The following is a 17,114-nucleotide window of genomic DNA, read 5'->3' on the forward strand; positions in this document are numbered from 1 at the left end:
GGCCTCGTTACTCCTTTCAGCATTTTTCGCTAATCCTTATAGTTTCGGATTTGGCCCTGAAGGCCCGTTTTAAAAATTCAACCTGTATACTAATGACAGGAATTATCTTAACAATACGTTAGAATGTTACGATATATCAATATTCTACTACAGCGCCACTAGTGCAGATTGAATAAACTAAGTTTTGATATCACTCATAAACGTTGTGAAAACCTACGTTCGATCCGCTAGATGTCTCTACAAATAAGCTAAAGCACATTGAGGCCATCATTCGGATTCAATAAGATTCGTTTAATAAGGTGGAGAAAGCTGCAACACCCCATGTAAGTATATTCTAATCAGAATACAGTAACTTAAGTTTAAGTATGGCTTGTAAAATAAATAAAAAATATGTCGGTCTGTGGGGTTGGTACATTTTACCAATCCCAAACGACATTTGACTCTGACATTTTTATTGTTTGGAAAGGAAATAGTGACATAACACATTATTATTATTATATAATTTAGCAGAATGCCGCAAAAGTCTAACTATGAACATTTTTTTTCTATTTTACTTTTGACAACTGAACAGTTTAAATTGTATTAGCATTATTATCCTACCTTCGTAGACCAGTGATGCTGTCTCGTACAGTATCAACACTTTCTGGCGATTGTTCGTCAGTTTTGCAAATTGAAAATTCCTTACAAGAGTTACTGTCAACTTCTTGCTCCTTTGCACTTTCAGTGGATGAAGCGAGTGTATCTGTCTTTGGATGTTCATTTCCTGAAAAATAAGAAATATATATTTTAACATTATTTCTATTCTTGCGTGGGTTATCAATGAAAACTGTTAATATAAATCATATTCATATATGTCACAGTTTTTCATTCATAACAGAAGTAAATTTGTATGTAACTGAAAAGGGTGTTTGGCAGTGGTGCCGCCGGTGTCCTGACATGGACATCTAAGCATCTTTTAAAGACTAAGATAGAAATAACAAAATCGATAACACCGTCATTCCTAAAAGCCTTTGATTACACACTACAGTCCTGATTGTTTAAATTATTCCCTGGCATTACTAAGATTAATTCTACGTTTGTTATACATCTTACATAAACTAATTATATAATTAACTTTTCTAATATGCATGTTATTTAAGAAATGTTCCTAGATATTGTATATCAATTACCTTCAGATGTCGACATAACACAAATATCCTTCAGTTTATCGGTGCTACGATCTCTTACGTTAAGATCTCCCGAAAGCCAGGCATTTTTTCTTAACTTATTACTTCGAGCTATAGGTGTGGTCGGCAAACTGTAATTCTTTATATCAAAATTGTACGACGAACGTTCACTACTGCTCTGATCCTTGATCAAACTCTTTATAGAGTCCAAATTAAATTCTGGCACTTTTATGTGTAACGGTTTGTAAGATTTCGGTGTAAAACTTCTGCTTAATTTGGCCGTGGGGCGCTCTATACTACTTTGGTCTTTGGAGCTGTCGTTATTAAAGCCAAAATGATGACGTGTGTCCGGGCTGAGTATACTGCAGTATTCGGTGGAGTCGCTCCTGTGAAGCATCCCAGGTGTTTCTAGGTCCTTCACTCTAGCGTGAAGTTTAGCTAATGGCGTCGAACAGGCACTGGAACACTCGTTTTCTTGTAAATGATCGTATTTCATTAAGAGTTGATTGTCGCTTTGATCTCCGTCGGATAAGAAACACTTCTCTGCCATACCAAATGTAACTGGTGTATTTATTTTTCTTATGGTTTCGTATAGAGGACTTGCATCGCTCTTGCTGTCCTTCTCGCTTTCAGTGGAGCTGTCGCGAGTGCCGTGTACAACTGCTTTGTGTTCTATGTCTGCCTTTGGGCTCTGGCATTCCGAGTCCGTTGGGGAAGTGGCGTCCCATTCTTGAGTGCTGAAGTTAGACTTCTTTTTTGATAATCGTGCTGGGATTATGATGTATTCTATTTCGTCGAGTTTGCTCTGCGAAAAAAAATGTTTATGTTAACCACAACACTGTTGTTTCATATAATGTTTTTACATATAGAAAATGAAATTCTAATAAAAAATAAAATAGTTTGTTCAAAAAATCAACAAAAAGCCGCCGGTGCGCGGCGCGCGGTGTTGCGCCGGCAGCTGACCGCGCCCGACGTTGCTTAACTTCGGTGATCGGACGAGAACCGGTGTGTTCAACGTGGTATGGACGTTGGCGACAGAAACAATCAAATTGCGATACACCACCAATACATATAAATGATTATTACTATAATTGTTTTTTCATTTTTAAAAGTATTAAAAAACTATTTAATAAATATTTCTCCTATGGAAATATGATCAAAAGTGGATCAAATGAAATATGTATTTGTTTTCTAAAACAGATAAAGGAACACTTGATGTTTATAGAATTTCCAAAAATACTAATTATAAAAAATAGCAAAATGCCAACGGCACGCGGTGTTCCCAGGCGGTCACCCATCCAAGTACTGACCGCGCCCGACGTTGCTTAACTTCGGTGATCGGACGAGAACCGGTGTGTTCAACGTGGTATGGACGTTGGCGACAGAAACAATCAAATTGCGATACACCACCAATACATATAAATGATTATTACTATAATTGTTTTTTCATTTTTAAAAGTATTAAAAAACTATTTAATAAATATTTCTCCTATGGAAATATGATCAAAAGTGGATCAAATGAAATATGTATTTGTTTTCTAAAACAGATAAAGGAACACTTGATGTTTATAGAATTTCCAAAAATACTAATTATAAAAAATAGCAAAATGCCAACGGCACGCGGTGTTCCCAGGCGGTCACCCATCCAAGTACTGACCGCGCCCGACGTTGCTTAACTTCGGTGATCGGACGAGAACCGGTGTGTTCAACGTGGTATGGACGTTGGCGACAGAAACAATCAAATTGCGATACACCACCAATACATATAAATGATTATTACTATAATTGTTTTTTCATTTTTAAAAGTATTAAAAAACTATTTAATAAATATTTCTCCTATGGAAATATGATCAAAAGTGGATCAAATGAAATATGTATTTGTTTTCTAAAACAGATAAAGGAACACTTGATGTTTATAGAATTTCCAAAAATACTAATTATAAAAAATAGCAAAAAGCCAGCGGCACGCGGTGTTCCCAGGCGGTCACCCATCCAAGTACTGACCGCGCCCGACGTTGCTTAACTTCGGTGATCGGACGAGAACCGGTGTGTTCAACGTGGTATGGACGTTGGCGACAGAAACAATCAAATTGCGATACACCACCAATACATATAAATGATTATTACTATAATTGTTTTTTCAGTTTTAAAAGTATTAAAAAACTATTTAATAAATATTTCTCCTATGGAAATATGATCAAAAGTGGATCAAATGAAATATGTATTTGTTTTCTAAAACAGATAAAGGAACACTTGATGTTTATAGAATTTCTAAAAATACTAATTATAAAAAATAGCAAAAAGCCAACGGCACGCGGTGTTCCCAGGCGGTCACCCATCCAAGTACTGACCGCGCCCGACGTTGCTTAACTTCGGTGATCTAACGAGAACCGGTGTGTTCAACGTGGTATGGACGTTGGCGACAGAAACAATCAAATTGCGATACACCACCGATACATATAAATGATTATTACTATAATTGTTTTTTCATTTTTAAAAGTATTAAAAAACTATTTAATAAATATTTCTCCTATGGAAATATGATCAAAAGTGGATCAAATGAAATATGTATTTGTTTTCTAAAACAGATAAAGGAACACTTGATGTTTATAGAATTTCCAAAAATACTAATTATAAAAAATAGCAAAATGCCAACGGCACGCGGTGTTCCCAGGCGGTCACCCATCCAAGTACTGACCGCGCCCGACGTTGCTTAACTTCGGTGATCGGACGAGAACCGGTGTGTTCAACGTGGTATGGACGTTGGCGACAGAAACAATCAAATTGCGATACACCACCAATACATATAAATGATTATTACTATAATTGTTTTTTCATTTTTAAAAGTATTAAAAAACTATTTAATAAATATTTCTCCTATGGAAATATGATCAAAAGTGGATCAAATGAAATATGTATTTGTTTTCTAAAACAGATAAAGGAACACTTGATGTTTATAGAATTTCCAAAAATACTAATTATAAAAAATAGCAAAAAGCCAACGGCACGCGGTGTTCCCAGGCGGTCACCCATCCAAGTACTGACCGCGCCCGACGTTGCTTAACTTCGGTGATCGGACGAGAACCGGTGTGTTCAACGTGGTATGGACGTTGGCGACAGAAACAATCAAATTGCGATACACCACCAATACATATAAATGATTATTACTATAATTGTTTTTTCAGTTTTAAAAGTATTAAAAAACTATTTAATAAATATTTCTCCTATGGAAATATGATCAAAAGTGGATCAAATGAAATATGTATTTGTTTTCTAAAACAGATAAAGGAACACTTGATGTTTATAGAATTTCCAAAAATACTAATTATAAAAAATAGCAAAAAGCCAACGGCACGCGGTGTTCCCAGGCGGTCACCCATCCAAGTACTGACCGCGCCCGACGTTGCTTAACTTCGGTGATCTAACGAGAACCGGTGTGTTCAACGTGGTATGGACGTTGGCGACAGAAACAATCAAATTGCGATACACCACCAATACATATAAATGATTATTACTATAATTGTTTTTTCATTTTTAAAAGTATTAAAAAACTATTTAATAAATATTTCTCCTATGGAAATATGATCAAAAGTGGATCAAATGAAATATGTATTTGTTTTCTAAAACAGATAAAGGAACACTTGATGTTTATAGAATTTCCAAAAATACTAATTATAAAAAATAGCAAAATGCCAACGGCACGCGGTGTTCCCAGGCGGTCACCCATCCAAGTACTGACCGCGCCCGACGTTGCTTAACTTCGGTGATCGGACGAGAACCGGTGTGTTCAACGTGGTATGGACGTTGGCGACAGAAACAATCAAATTGCGATACACCACCAATACATATAAATGATTATTACTATAATTGTTTTTTCATTTTTAAAAGTATTAAAAAACTATTTAATAAATATTTCTCCTATGGAAATATGATCAAAAGTGGATCAAATGAAATATGTATTTGTTTTCTAAAACAGATAAAGGAACACTTGATGTTTATAGAATTTCCAAAAATACTAATTATAAAAAATAGCAAAATGCCAACGGCACGCGGTGTTCCCAGGCGGTCACCCATCCAAGTACTGACCGCGCCCGACGTTGCTTAACTTCGGTGATCGGACGAGAACCGGTGTGTTCAACGTGGTATGGACGTTGGCGACAGAAACAATCAAATTGCGATACACCACCAATACATATAAATGATTATTACTATAATTGTTTTTTCATTTTTAAAAGTATTAAAAAACTATTTAATAAATATTTCTCCTATGGAAATATGATCAAAAGTGGATCAAATTAAATATGTATTTGTTTTCTAAAACAGATAAAGGAACACTTGATGTTTATAGAATTTCCAAAAATACTAATTATAAAAAATAGCAAAAAGCCAACGGCACGCGGTGTTCCCAGGCGGTCACCCATCCAAGTACTGACCGCGCCCGACGTTGCTTAACTTCGGTGATCGGACGAGAACCGGTGTGTTCAACGTGGTATGGACGTTGGCGACAGAAACAATCAAATTGCGATACACCACCAATACATATAAATGATTATTACTATAATTGTTTTTTCATTTTTAAAAGTATTAAAAAACTATTTAATAAATATTTCTCCTATGGAAATATGATCAAAAGTGGATCAAATGAAATATGTATTTGTTTTCTAAAACAGATAAAGGAACACTTGATGTTTATAGAATTTCCAAAAATACTAATTATAAAAAATAGCAAAAAGCCAACGGCACGCGGTGTTCCCAGGCGGTCACCCATCCAAGTACTGACCGCGCCCGACGTTGCTTAACTTCGGTGATCGGACGAGAACCGGTGTGTTCAACGTGGTATGGACGTTGGCGACAGAAACAATCAAATTGCGATACACCACCAATACATATAAATGATTATTACTATAATTGTTTTTTCAGTTTTAAAAGTATTAAAAAACTATTTAATAAATATTTCTCCTATGGAAATATGATCAAAAGTGGATCAAATGAAATATGTATTTGTTTTCTAAAACAGATAAAGGAACACTTGATGTTTATAGAATTTCTAAAAATACTAATTATAAAAAATAGCAAAAAGCCAACGGCACGCGGTGTTCCCAGGCGGTCACCCATCCAAGTACTGACCGCGCCCGACGTTGCTTAACTTCGGTGATCGGACGAGAACCGGTGTGTTCAACGTGGTATGGACGTTGGCGACAGAAACAATCAAATTGCGATACACCACCAATACATATAAATGATTATTACTATAATTGTTTTTTCATTTTTAAAAGTATTAAAAAACTATTTAATAAATATTTCTCCTATGGAAATATGATCAAAAGTGGATCAAATGAAATATGTATTTGTTTTCTAAAACAGATAAAGGAACACTTGATGTTTATAGAATTTCCAAAAATACTAATTATAAAAAATAGCAAAATGCCAACGGCACGCGGTGTTCCCAGGCGGTCACCCATCCAAGTACTGACCGCGCCCGACGTTGCTTAACTTCGGTGATCGGACGAGAACCGGTGTGTTCAACGTGGTATGGACGTTGGCGACAGAAACAATCAAATTGCGATACACCACCAATACATATAAATGATTATTACTATAATTGTTTTTTCATTTTTAAAAGTATTAAAAAACTATTTAATAAATATTTCTCCTATGGAAATATGATCAAAAGTGGATCAAATTAAATATGTATTTGTTTTCTAAAACAGATAAAGGAACACTTGATGTTTATAGAATTTCCAAAAATACTAATTATAAAAAATAGCAAAAAGCCAACGGCACGCGGTGTTCCCAGGCGGTCACCCATCCAAGTACTGACCGCGCCCGACGTTGCTTAACTTCGGTGATCGGACGAGAACCGGTGTGTTCAACGTGGTATGGACGTTGGCGACAGAAACAATCAAATTGCGATACACCACCAATACATATAAATGATTATTACTATAATTGTTTTTTCATTTTTAAAAGTATTAAAAAACTATTTAATAAATATTTCTCCTATGGAAATATGATCAAAAGTGGATCAAATGAAATATGTATTTGTTTTCTAAAACAGATAAAGGAACACTTGATGTTTATAGAATTTCCAAAAATACTAATTATAAAAAATAGCAAAAAGCCAACGGCACGCGGTGTTCCCAGGCGGTCACCCATCCAAGTACTGACCGCGCCCGACGTTGCTTAACTTCGGTGATCGGACGAGAACCGGTGTGTTCAACGTGGTATGGACGTTGGCGACAGAAACAATCAAATTGCGATACACCACCAATACATATAAATGATTATTACTATAATTGTTTTTTCATTTTTAAAAGTATTAAAAAACTATTTAATAAATATTTCTCCTATGGAAATATGATCAAAAGTGGATCAAATGAAATATGTATTTGTTTTCTAAAACAGATAAAGGAACACTTGATGTTTATAGAATTTCCAAAAATACTAATTATAAAAAATAGCAAAAAGCCAACGGCACGCGGTGTTCCCAGGCGGTCACCCATCCAAGTACTGACCGCGCCCGACGTTGCTTAACTTCGGTGATCTAACGAGAACCGGTGTGTTCAACGTGGTATGGACGTTGGCGACAGAAACAATCAAATTGCGATACACCACCAATACATATAAATGATTATTACTATAATTGTTTTTTCATTTTTAAAAGTATTAAAAAACTATTTAATAAATATTTCTCCTATGGAAATATGATCAAAAGTGGATCAAATGAAATATGTATTTGTTTTCTAAAACAGATAAAGGAACACTTGATGTTTATAGAATTTCCAAAAATACTAATTATAAAAAATAGCAAAATGCCAACGGCACGCGGTGTTCCCAGGCGGTCACCCATCCAAGTACTGACCGCGCCCGACGTTGCTTAACTTCGGTGATCGGACGAGAACCGGTGTGTTCAACGTGGTATGGACGTTGGCGACAGAAACAATCAAATTGCGATACACCACCAATACATATAAATGATTATTACTATAATTGTTTTTTCATTTTTAAAAGTATTAAAAAACTATTTAATAAATATTTCTCCTATGGAAATATGATCAAAAGTGGATCAAATGAAATATGTATTTGTTTTCTAAAACAGATAAAGGAACACTTAATGTTTATAGAATTTCCAAAAATACTAATTATAAAAAATAGCAAAATGCCAACGGCACGCGGTGTTCCCAGGCGGTCACCCATCCAAGTACTGACCGCGCCCGACGTTGCTTAACTTCGGTGATCGGACGAGAACCGGTGTGTTCAACGTGGTATGGATGTTGGCGACAGAAACAATCAAATTGCGATACACCACCAATACATATAAATGATTATTACTATAATTGTTTTTTCATTTTTAAAAGTATTAAAAAACTATTTAATAAATATTTCTCCTATGGAAATATGATCAAAAGTGGATCAAATGAAATATGTATTTGTTTTCTAAAACAGATAAAGGAACACTTGATGTTTATAGAATTTCCAAAAATACTAATTATAAAAAATAGCAAAAAGCCAACGGCACGCGGTGTTCCCAGGCGGTCACCCATCCAAGTACTGACCGCGCCCGACGTTGCTTAACTTCGGTGATCGGACGAGAACCGGTGTGTTCAACGTGGTATGGACGTTGGCGACAGAAACAATCAAATTGCGATACACCACCAATACATATAAATGATTATTACTATAATTGTTTTTTCAGTTTTAAAAGTATTAAAAAACTATTTAATAAATATTTCTCCTATGGAAATATGATCAAAAGTGGATCAAATGAAATATGTATTTGTTTTCTAAAACAGATAAAGGAACACTTGATGTTTATAGAATTTCTAAAAATACTAATTATAAAAAATAGCAAAAAGCCAACGGCACGCGGTGTTCCCAGGCGGTCACCCATCCAAGTACTGACCGCGCCCGACGTTGCTTAACTTCGGTGATCTAACGAGAACCGGTGTGTTCAACGTGGTATGGACGTTGGCGACAGAAACAATCAAATTGCGATACACCACCAATACATATAAATGATTATTACTATAATTGTTTTTTTCATTTTTAAAAGTATTAAAAAACTATTTAATAAATATTTCTCCTATGGAAATATGATCAAAAGTGGATCAAATGAAATATGTATTTGTTTTCTAAAACAGATAAAGGAACACTTGATGTTTATAGAATTTCCAAAAATACTAATTATAAAAAATAGCAAAATGCCAACGGCACGCGGTGTTCCCAGGCGGTCACCCATCCAAGTACTGACCGCGCCCGACGTTGCTTAACTTCGGTGATCGGACGAGAACCGGTGTGTTCAACGTGGTATGGACGTTGGCGACAGAAACAATCAAATTGCGATACACCACCAATACATATAAATGATTATTACTATAATTGTTTTTTTCATTTTTAAAAGTATTAAAAAACTATTTAATAAATATTTCTCCTATGGAAATATGATCAAAAGTGGATCAAATGAAATATGTATTTGTTTTCTAAAACAGATAAAGTAACACTTGATGTTTATAGAATTTCCAAAAATACTAATTATAAAAAATAGCAAAAAGCCAACGGCACGCGGTGTTCCCAGGCGGTCACCCATCCAAGTACTGACCGCGCCCGACGTTGCTTAACTTCGGTGATCTAACGAGAACCGGTGTGTTCAACGTGGTATGGACGTTGGCGACAGAAACAATCAAATTGCGATACACCACCAATACATATAAATGATTATTACTATAATTGTTTTTTCATTTTTAAAAGTATTAAAAAACTATTTAATAAATATTTCTCCTATGGAAATATGATCAAAAGTGGATCAAATGAAATATGTATTTGTTTTCTAAAACAGATAAAGGAACACTTGATGTTTATAGAATTTCCAAAAATACTAATTATAAAAAATAGCAAAATGCCAACGGCACGCGGTGTTCCCAGGCGGTCACCCATCCAAGTACTGACCGCGCCCGACGTTGCTTAACTTCGGTGATCGGACGAGAACCGGTGTGTTCAACGTGGTATGGACGTTGGCGACAGAAACAATCAAATTGCGATACACCACCAATACATATAAATGATTATTACTATAATTGTTTTTTCATTTTTAAAAGTATTAAAAAACTATTTAATAAATATTTCTCCTATGGAAATATGATCAAAAGTGGATCAAATGAAATATGTATTTGTTTTCTAAAACAGATAAAGGAACACTTGATGTTTATAGAATTTCCAAAAATACTAATTATAAAAAATAGCAAAAAGCCAACGGCACGCGGTGTTCCCAGGCGGTCACCCATCCAAGTACTGACCGCGCCCGACGTTGCTTAACTTCGGTGATCGGACGAGAACCGGTGTGTTCAACGTGGTATGGACGTTGGCGACAGAAACAATCAAATTGCGATACACCACCAATACATATAAATGATTATTACTATAATTGTTTTTTCAGTTTTAAAAGTATTAAAAAACTATTTAATAAATATTTCTCCTATGGAAATATGATCAAAAGTGGATCAAATGAAATATGTATTTGTTTTCTAAAACAGATAAAGGAACACTTGATGTTTATAGAATTTCTAAAAATACACTACTGGAAAAAATTAAGGGATCAAAAAAAATTCCAAATTTTTCGGTAGTTTTCAACAGGCCGTAACTTTGAGAGAAATGATCGTACAGGAAATTAAAAAAAAGGAAATTGTAGCTCCAAGTGTCTAGTTTTTGGATTAGAACTTCAAAATTTTGTAGCCTCCGCGGTTTCTGAGTAATTGTAGAAAAACCAGCAACAAAAAAATTTTCAAAATTTTTTTAGTTTTTTTTTTGGTCTACGGGCATGGAAAAAATTTTTTTAGCTTAACCACCATAAGGATCGGATACTTTGTTCATTTAGCTTTAATTTCTTTTTTTAAACACCCTGATACGTCCACTCCTCGCTGAGATATCGGTCTTCAAATGGAAAAGGATCTTTTTGTCTTTGATTATCGATATCTCAGCAACCAATGATCGTACAGAAAGTTAAAGATGGCTTCCCCTTAACGACTGTCCATTGTTTTTTCGGAGTTTTTTTTTTCTTTTCTTTTTGAAAATTTAAGCACTTTCTGGAACAAAAATGTGGAAAAAGCTCGGAAAAACAATTTTTTTTTCTCATTTTTAAAAATTATGAGCTTTTCAGAGCAAAAAACATGATCCTTTAATTTTTTCAAAAATTCGATCAAGTGAAACAAAAAAACGGCTGGCTGGATCAATTTGATTCTTTGTAGGGTTTTTGTGGACATATTGAACTGTAAAAGGCACACTTAACATTAGTGGTTTCCTCAATATTTACGATCCAGCGCTTGATTTTCCAAAAAACCACCAAAAGCCCTTTTTTGTTGCATTTTCAAATTCATGTGACAGAAAGAAAAAAATTTTTTTTCGAAAAAACAATGGACAGTCGTTAAGGGGAATTTATTCAAGTTCTTGAAAGCCATCTTTAACTTTCTGTACGATCATTGGTTCCTGAGATATCGATAATCAAAGACAAAAAGATCCTTTTCCATTTGAAGACCGATATCTCAGCGAGGAGTGCACGTATCAGGGTGTTTAAAAAAAGAAATTAAAGCTAAATGAACAAAGTATCCGATCCTTATGGTGGTTAAGCTAAAAAAAATTTTTCCACGCCCGTAGACCAAAAAAAAAACTAAAAAAATTTTGAAAATTTTTTTGTTGCTGGTTTTTCTACGATTACTCAGAAACCGCGGAGGCTACAAAATTTTGAAGTTCTAATCCAAAAATTAGACACTTGGAGCTACAATTTCCTTTTTTTTAATTTCCTGTACGACCATTTCTCTCAAAGTTACGGCCTGTTGAAAACTACCGAAAAATTTGGAATTTTTTTTTGATCCTTTAATTTTTTCCAGTACTATACTAATTATAAAAAATAGCAAAAAGCCAACGGCACGCGGTGTTCCCAGGCGGTCACCCATCCAAGTACTGACCGCGCCCGACGTTGCTTAACTTCGGTGATCTAACGAGAACCGGTGTGTTCAACGTGGTATGGACGTTGGCGACAGAAACAATCAAATTGCGATACACCACCAATACATATAAATGATTATTACTATAATTGTTTTTTCATTTTTAAAAGTATTAAAAAACTATTTAATAAATATTTCTCCTATGGAAATATGATCAAAAGTGGATCAAATGAAATATGTATTTGTTTTCTAAAACAGATAAAGGAACACTTGATGTTTATAGAATTTCCAAAAATACTAATTATAAAAAATAGCAAAATGCCAACGGCACGCGGTGTTCCCAGGCGGTCACCCATCCAAGTACTGACCGCGCCCGACGTTGCTTAACTTCGGTGATCGGACGAGAACCGGTGTGTTCAACGTGGTATGGACGTTGGCGACAGAAACAATCAAATTGCGATACACCACCAATACATATAAATGATTATTACTATAATTGTTTTTTCATTTTTAAAAGTATTAAAAAACTATTTAATAAATATTTCTCCTATGGAAATATGATCAAAAGTGGATCAAATGAAATATGTATTTGTTTTCTAAAACAGATAAAGGAACACTTGATGTTTATAGAATTTCCAAAAATACTAATTATAAAAAATAGCAAAAAGCCAACGGCACGCGGTGTTCCCAGGCGGTCACCCATCCAAGTACTGACCGCGCCCGACGTTGCTTAACTTCGGTGATCTAACGAGAACCGGTGTGTTCAACGTGGTATGGACGTTGGCGACAAAAACAATCAAATTGCGATACACCACCAATACATATAAATGATTATTACTATAATTGTTTTTTCATTTTTAAAAGTATTAAAAAACTATTTAATAAATATTTCTCCTATGGAAATATGATCAAAAGTGGATCAAATGAAATATGTATTTGTTTTCTAAAACCGATAAAGGAACACTTGATGTTTATAGAATTTCCAAAAATACTAATTATAAAAAATAGCAAAATGCCAACGGCACGCGGTGTTCCCAGGCGGTCACCCATCCAAGTACTGACCGCGCCCGACGTTGCTTAACTTCGGTGATCGGACGAGAACCGGTGTGTTCAACGTGGTATGGACGTTGGCGACAGAAACAATCAAATTGCGATACACCACCAATACATATAAATGATTATTACTATAATTGTTTTTTCATTTTTAAAAGTATTAAAAAACTATTTAATAAATATTTCTCCTATGGAAATATGATCAAAAGTGGATCAAATGAAATATGTATTTGTTTTCTAAAACAGATAAAGGAACACTTGATGTTTATAGAATTTCCAAAAATACTAATTATAAAAAATAGCAAAATGCCAACGGCACGCGGTGTTCCCAGGCGGTCACCCATCCAAGTACTGACCGCGCCCGACGTTGCTTAACTTCGGTGATCGGACGAGAACCGGTGTGTTCAACGTGGTATGGACGTTGGCGACAGAAACAATCAAATTGCGATACACCACCAATACATATAAATGATTATTACTATAATTGTTTTTTCATTTTTAAAAGTATTAAAAAACTATTTAATAAATATTTCTCCTATGGAAATATGATCAAAAGTGGATCAAATGAAATATGTATTTGTTTTCTAAAACAGATAAAGGAACACTTGATGTTTATAGAATTTCCAAAAATACTAATTATAAAAAATAGCAAAAAGCCAACGGCACGCGGTGTTCCCAGGCGGTCACCCATCCAAGTACTGACCGCGCCCGACGTTGCTTAACTTCGGTGATCGGACGAGAACCGGTGTGTTCAACGTGGTATGGACGTTGGCGACAGAAACAATCAAATTGCGATACACCACCAATACATATAAATGATTATTACTATAATTGTTTTTTCATTTTTAAAAGTATTAAAAAACTATTTATATCACGGCGTGCGTAAATGGACGTTTTACGCACGCTTCGCGTGCGCAAAACCCCCATTTCCGACCCCGTAATATAAAATTTTATACAACACGCGGACGAAAAATGTTTTTCTGACTCGTGTGATTGCAGTCCTCGCCTGCGGCTCGGCCTGCAAACTCACACTTGTCAGAAAAAAATTTTTCGTCCTCGTATTGTAATGTACTATTAATAAATATTTCTCCTATGGAAATATGATCAAAAGTTGATCAAATGAAATATGTATTTGTTTTCTAAAACAGATAAAGGAACACTTGATGTTTATAGAATTTCCAAAAATACTAATTATAAAAAATAGCAAAAAGCCAACGGCACGCGGTGTTCCCAGGCGGTCACCCATCCAAGTACTGACCGCGCCCGACGTTGCTTAACTTCGGTGATCGGACGAGAACCGGTGTGTTCAACGTGGTATGGACGTTGGCGACAGAAACAATCAAATTGCGATACACCACCAATACATATAAATGATTATTACTATAATTGTTTTTTCATTTTTAAAAGTATTAAAAAACTATTTAATAAATATTTCTCCTATGGAAATATGATCAAAAGTGGATCAAATGAAATATGTATTTGTTTTCTAAAACAGATAAAGGAACACTTGATGTTTATAGAATTTCCAAAAATACTAATTATAAAAAATAGCAAAATGCCAACGGCACGCGGTGTTCCCAGGCGGTCACCCATCCAAGTACTGACCGCGCCCGACGTTGCTTAACTTCGGTGATCGGACGAGAACCGGTGTGTTCAACGTGGTATGGACGTTGGCGACAGAAACAATCAAATTGCGATACACCACCAATACATATAAATGATTATTACTATAATTGTTTTTTCATTTTTAAAAGTATTAAAAAACTATTTAATAAATATTTCTCCTATGGAAATATGATCAAAAGTGGATCAAATGAAATATGTATTTGTTTTCTAAAACAGATAAAGGAACACTTGATGTTTATAGAATTTCTAAAAATACTAATTATAAAAAATAGCAAAAAGCCAACGGCACGCGGTGTTCCCAGGCGGTCACCCATCCAAGTACTGACCGCGCCCGACGTTGCTTAACTTCGGTGATCTAACGAGAACCGGTGTGTTCAACGTGGTATGGACGTTGGCGACAGAAACAATCAAATTGCGATACACCACCAATACATATAAATGATTATTACTATAATTGTTTTTTCATTTTTAAAAGTATTAAAAACTATTTAATAAATATTTCTCCTATGGAAATATGATCAAAAGTGGATCAAATGAAATATGTATTTGTTTTCTAAAACAGATAAAGGAACACTTGATGTTTATAGAATTTCTAAAAATACTAATTATAAAAAATAGCAAAAAGCCAACGGCACGCGGTGTTCCCAGGCGGTCACCCATCCAAGTACTGACCGCGCCCGACGTTGCTTAACTTCGGTGATCTAACGAGAACCGGTGTGTTCAACGTGGTATGGACGTTGGCGACAGAAACAATCAAATTGCGATACACCACCAATACATATAAATGATTATTACTATAATTGTTTTTTCATTTTTAAAAGTATTAAAAAACTATTTAATAAATATTTCTCCTATGGAAATATGATCAAAAGTGGATCAAATGAAATATGTATTTGTTTTCTAAAACAGATAAAGGAACACTTGATGTTTATAGAATTTCCAAAAATACTAATTATAAAAAATAGCAAAAAGCCAACGGCACGCGGTGTTCCCAGGCGGTCACCCATCCAAGTACTGACCGCGCCCGACGTTGCTTAACTTCGGTGATCGGACGAGAACCGGTGTGTTCAACGTGGTATGGACGTTGGCGACAGAAACAATCAAATTGCGATACACCACCAATACATATAAATGATTATTACTATAATTGTTTTTTCATTTTTAAAAGTATTAAAATAGTACATTACAATACGAGGACGAAAAATTTTTTTCTGACAAGTGTGAGTTTGCAGGCCGAGCCGCAGGTGAGGACTGCAATCACACGAGTCAGAAAAACATTTTTCGTCCGCGTGTTGTATAAAATTTTATATTACGGGGTCGGAAATGGGGGTTTTGCGCACGCGAAGCGTGCGTAAAACGTCAATTTACGCACGCTTCATTTATTTATTTATGCGTAAATGGACGTTTTACGCACGCTTCGCGTGCGCAAAACCCCCATTTCCGACCCCGTAATATAAAATTTTATACAACACGCGGACGAAAAATGTTTTTCTGACTCGTGTGATTGCAGTCCTCGCCTGCGGCTCGGCCTGCAAACTCACACTTGTCAGAAAAAAATTTTTCGTCCTCGTATTGTAATGTACTATTAATAAATATTTCTCCTATGGAAATATGATCAAAAGTTGATCAAATGAAATATGTATTTGTTTTCTAAAACAGATAAAGGAACACTTGATGTTTATAGAATTTCCAAAAATACTAATTATAAAAAATAGCAAAAAGCCAACGGCACGCGGTGTTCCCAGGCGGTCACCCATCCAAGTACTGACCGCGCCCGACGTTGCTTAACTTCGGTGATCGGACGAGAACCGGTGTGTTCAACGTGGTATGGACGTTGGCGACAGAAACAATCAAATTGCGATACACCACCAATACATATAAATGATTATTACTATAATTGTTTTTTCATTTTTAAAAGTATTAAAAAACTATTTAATAAATATTTCTCCTATGGAAATATGATCAAAAGTGGATCAAATGAAATATGTATTTGTTTTCTAAAACAGATAAAGGAACACTTGATGTTTATAGAATTTCCAAAAATACTAATTATAAAAAATAGCAAAAAGCCAACGGCACGCGGTGTTCCCAGGCGGTCACCCATCCAAGTACTGACCGCGCCCGACGTTGCTTAACTTCGGTGATCGGACGAGAACCGGTGTGTTCAACGTGGTATGGACGTTGGCGACAGAAACAATCAAATTGCGATACACCACCAATACATATAAATGATTATTACTATAATTGTTTTTTCATTTTTAAAAGTATTAAAAAACTATTTAATAAATATTTCTCTTATGGAAATATGATCAAAAGTGGATCAAATGAAATA

At 35.1% G+C, this 17,114-nt stretch overlaps 1 protein-coding gene and 37 non-coding genes across 40 annotated transcripts in view; all 38 read right to left on the reverse strand.

The window, feature by feature from the left end:
- Window positions 1–17,114, reverse strand: part of LOC140749171 (uncharacterized) — a 45,275-nt gene that overhangs the window by 10,054 nt on the left and 18,107 nt on the right. For all 3 annotated transcript variants that reach the window (XM_073082212.1, XM_073082215.1, XM_073082213.1), the window contains exons 8-9: window positions 1,170–1,971; window positions 601–763 (exon numbers count right to left, since the gene is read on the reverse strand). In XM_073082212.1, coding sequence (XP_072938313.1) covers window positions 601–763; window positions 1,170–1,971 — 965 coding nt within the window. The remainder of the gene's footprint in view (window positions 1–600; window positions 764–1,169; window positions 1,972–17,114) is intronic.
- Window positions 2,428–2,546, reverse strand: LOC140749334 (5S ribosomal RNA). The gene has a single exon (XR_012103060.1). It is a non-coding gene; the product is annotated as a 5S ribosomal RNA (ribosomal RNA).
- On the reverse strand, window positions 2,775–2,893 carry LOC140749335 (5S ribosomal RNA). The gene has a single exon (XR_012103061.1). It is a non-coding gene; the product is annotated as a 5S ribosomal RNA (ribosomal RNA).
- LOC140749361 (5S ribosomal RNA) lies at window positions 3,122–3,240 on the reverse strand. Its single transcript, XR_012103087.1, has one exon. It is a non-coding gene; the product is annotated as a 5S ribosomal RNA (ribosomal RNA).
- LOC140749349 (5S ribosomal RNA) lies at window positions 3,469–3,587 on the reverse strand. Its single transcript, XR_012103076.1, has one exon. It is a non-coding gene; the product is annotated as a 5S ribosomal RNA (ribosomal RNA).
- LOC140749336 (5S ribosomal RNA) lies at window positions 3,816–3,934 on the reverse strand. Its single transcript, XR_012103062.1, has one exon. It is a non-coding gene; the product is annotated as a 5S ribosomal RNA (ribosomal RNA).
- On the reverse strand, window positions 4,163–4,281 carry LOC140749315 (5S ribosomal RNA). The gene has a single exon (XR_012103043.1). It is a non-coding gene; the product is annotated as a 5S ribosomal RNA (ribosomal RNA).
- Window positions 4,510–4,628, reverse strand: LOC140749350 (5S ribosomal RNA). The gene has a single exon (XR_012103077.1). It is a non-coding gene; the product is annotated as a 5S ribosomal RNA (ribosomal RNA).
- LOC140749337 (5S ribosomal RNA) lies at window positions 4,857–4,975 on the reverse strand. The gene has a single exon (XR_012103063.1). It is a non-coding gene; the product is annotated as a 5S ribosomal RNA (ribosomal RNA).
- LOC140749338 (5S ribosomal RNA) lies at window positions 5,204–5,322 on the reverse strand. The gene has a single exon (XR_012103064.1). It is a non-coding gene; the product is annotated as a 5S ribosomal RNA (ribosomal RNA).
- Window positions 5,551–5,669, reverse strand: LOC140749330 (5S ribosomal RNA). The gene has a single exon (XR_012103056.1). It is a non-coding gene; the product is annotated as a 5S ribosomal RNA (ribosomal RNA).
- On the reverse strand, window positions 5,898–6,016 carry LOC140749341 (5S ribosomal RNA). The gene has a single exon (XR_012103067.1). It is a non-coding gene; the product is annotated as a 5S ribosomal RNA (ribosomal RNA).
- LOC140749352 (5S ribosomal RNA) lies at window positions 6,245–6,363 on the reverse strand. Its single transcript, XR_012103079.1, has one exon. It is a non-coding gene; the product is annotated as a 5S ribosomal RNA (ribosomal RNA).
- On the reverse strand, window positions 6,592–6,710 carry LOC140749339 (5S ribosomal RNA). Its single transcript, XR_012103065.1, has one exon. It is a non-coding gene; the product is annotated as a 5S ribosomal RNA (ribosomal RNA).
- On the reverse strand, window positions 6,939–7,057 carry LOC140749364 (5S ribosomal RNA). The gene has a single exon (XR_012103090.1). It is a non-coding gene; the product is annotated as a 5S ribosomal RNA (ribosomal RNA).
- Window positions 7,286–7,404, reverse strand: LOC140749319 (5S ribosomal RNA). Its single transcript, XR_012103046.1, has one exon. It is a non-coding gene; the product is annotated as a 5S ribosomal RNA (ribosomal RNA).
- LOC140749351 (5S ribosomal RNA) lies at window positions 7,633–7,751 on the reverse strand. The gene has a single exon (XR_012103078.1). It is a non-coding gene; the product is annotated as a 5S ribosomal RNA (ribosomal RNA).
- LOC140749340 (5S ribosomal RNA) lies at window positions 7,980–8,098 on the reverse strand. The gene has a single exon (XR_012103066.1). It is a non-coding gene; the product is annotated as a 5S ribosomal RNA (ribosomal RNA).
- On the reverse strand, window positions 8,327–8,445 carry LOC140749365 (5S ribosomal RNA). The gene has a single exon (XR_012103091.1). It is a non-coding gene; the product is annotated as a 5S ribosomal RNA (ribosomal RNA).
- Window positions 8,674–8,792, reverse strand: LOC140749320 (5S ribosomal RNA). Its single transcript, XR_012103047.1, has one exon. It is a non-coding gene; the product is annotated as a 5S ribosomal RNA (ribosomal RNA).
- On the reverse strand, window positions 9,021–9,139 carry LOC140749353 (5S ribosomal RNA). The gene has a single exon (XR_012103080.1). It is a non-coding gene; the product is annotated as a 5S ribosomal RNA (ribosomal RNA).
- On the reverse strand, window positions 9,369–9,487 carry LOC140749342 (5S ribosomal RNA). The gene has a single exon (XR_012103068.1). It is a non-coding gene; the product is annotated as a 5S ribosomal RNA (ribosomal RNA).
- Window positions 9,717–9,835, reverse strand: LOC140749355 (5S ribosomal RNA). The gene has a single exon (XR_012103081.1). It is a non-coding gene; the product is annotated as a 5S ribosomal RNA (ribosomal RNA).
- LOC140749343 (5S ribosomal RNA) lies at window positions 10,064–10,182 on the reverse strand. The gene has a single exon (XR_012103069.1). It is a non-coding gene; the product is annotated as a 5S ribosomal RNA (ribosomal RNA).
- Window positions 10,411–10,529, reverse strand: LOC140749321 (5S ribosomal RNA). The gene has a single exon (XR_012103048.1). It is a non-coding gene; the product is annotated as a 5S ribosomal RNA (ribosomal RNA).
- On the reverse strand, window positions 12,076–12,194 carry LOC140749356 (5S ribosomal RNA). The gene has a single exon (XR_012103082.1). It is a non-coding gene; the product is annotated as a 5S ribosomal RNA (ribosomal RNA).
- LOC140749344 (5S ribosomal RNA) lies at window positions 12,423–12,541 on the reverse strand. Its single transcript, XR_012103070.1, has one exon. It is a non-coding gene; the product is annotated as a 5S ribosomal RNA (ribosomal RNA).
- LOC140749357 (5S ribosomal RNA) lies at window positions 12,770–12,888 on the reverse strand. The gene has a single exon (XR_012103083.1). It is a non-coding gene; the product is annotated as a 5S ribosomal RNA (ribosomal RNA).
- On the reverse strand, window positions 13,117–13,235 carry LOC140749345 (5S ribosomal RNA). Its single transcript, XR_012103071.1, has one exon. It is a non-coding gene; the product is annotated as a 5S ribosomal RNA (ribosomal RNA).
- On the reverse strand, window positions 13,464–13,582 carry LOC140749346 (5S ribosomal RNA). Its single transcript, XR_012103072.1, has one exon. It is a non-coding gene; the product is annotated as a 5S ribosomal RNA (ribosomal RNA).
- On the reverse strand, window positions 13,811–13,929 carry LOC140749322 (5S ribosomal RNA). Its single transcript, XR_012103049.1, has one exon. It is a non-coding gene; the product is annotated as a 5S ribosomal RNA (ribosomal RNA).
- On the reverse strand, window positions 14,366–14,484 carry LOC140749324 (5S ribosomal RNA). The gene has a single exon (XR_012103050.1). It is a non-coding gene; the product is annotated as a 5S ribosomal RNA (ribosomal RNA).
- LOC140749347 (5S ribosomal RNA) lies at window positions 14,713–14,831 on the reverse strand. Its single transcript, XR_012103073.1, has one exon. It is a non-coding gene; the product is annotated as a 5S ribosomal RNA (ribosomal RNA).
- On the reverse strand, window positions 15,060–15,178 carry LOC140749358 (5S ribosomal RNA). Its single transcript, XR_012103084.1, has one exon. It is a non-coding gene; the product is annotated as a 5S ribosomal RNA (ribosomal RNA).
- Window positions 15,406–15,524, reverse strand: LOC140749359 (5S ribosomal RNA). Its single transcript, XR_012103085.1, has one exon. It is a non-coding gene; the product is annotated as a 5S ribosomal RNA (ribosomal RNA).
- Window positions 15,753–15,871, reverse strand: LOC140749325 (5S ribosomal RNA). Its single transcript, XR_012103051.1, has one exon. It is a non-coding gene; the product is annotated as a 5S ribosomal RNA (ribosomal RNA).
- LOC140749326 (5S ribosomal RNA) lies at window positions 16,503–16,621 on the reverse strand. The gene has a single exon (XR_012103052.1). It is a non-coding gene; the product is annotated as a 5S ribosomal RNA (ribosomal RNA).
- LOC140749327 (5S ribosomal RNA) lies at window positions 16,850–16,968 on the reverse strand. Its single transcript, XR_012103053.1, has one exon. It is a non-coding gene; the product is annotated as a 5S ribosomal RNA (ribosomal RNA).

The sequence above is a fragment of the Epargyreus clarus genome, unplaced genomic scaffold (genome assembly GCF_041222505.1).
Source record: "Epargyreus clarus isolate Ecla_fem2 unplaced genomic scaffold, WU_Ecla_fem_2.2 ptg000017l, whole genome shotgun sequence".
Classification (NCBI taxonomy): Eukaryota; Metazoa; Arthropoda; class Insecta; order Lepidoptera; family Hesperiidae; genus Epargyreus; species Epargyreus clarus.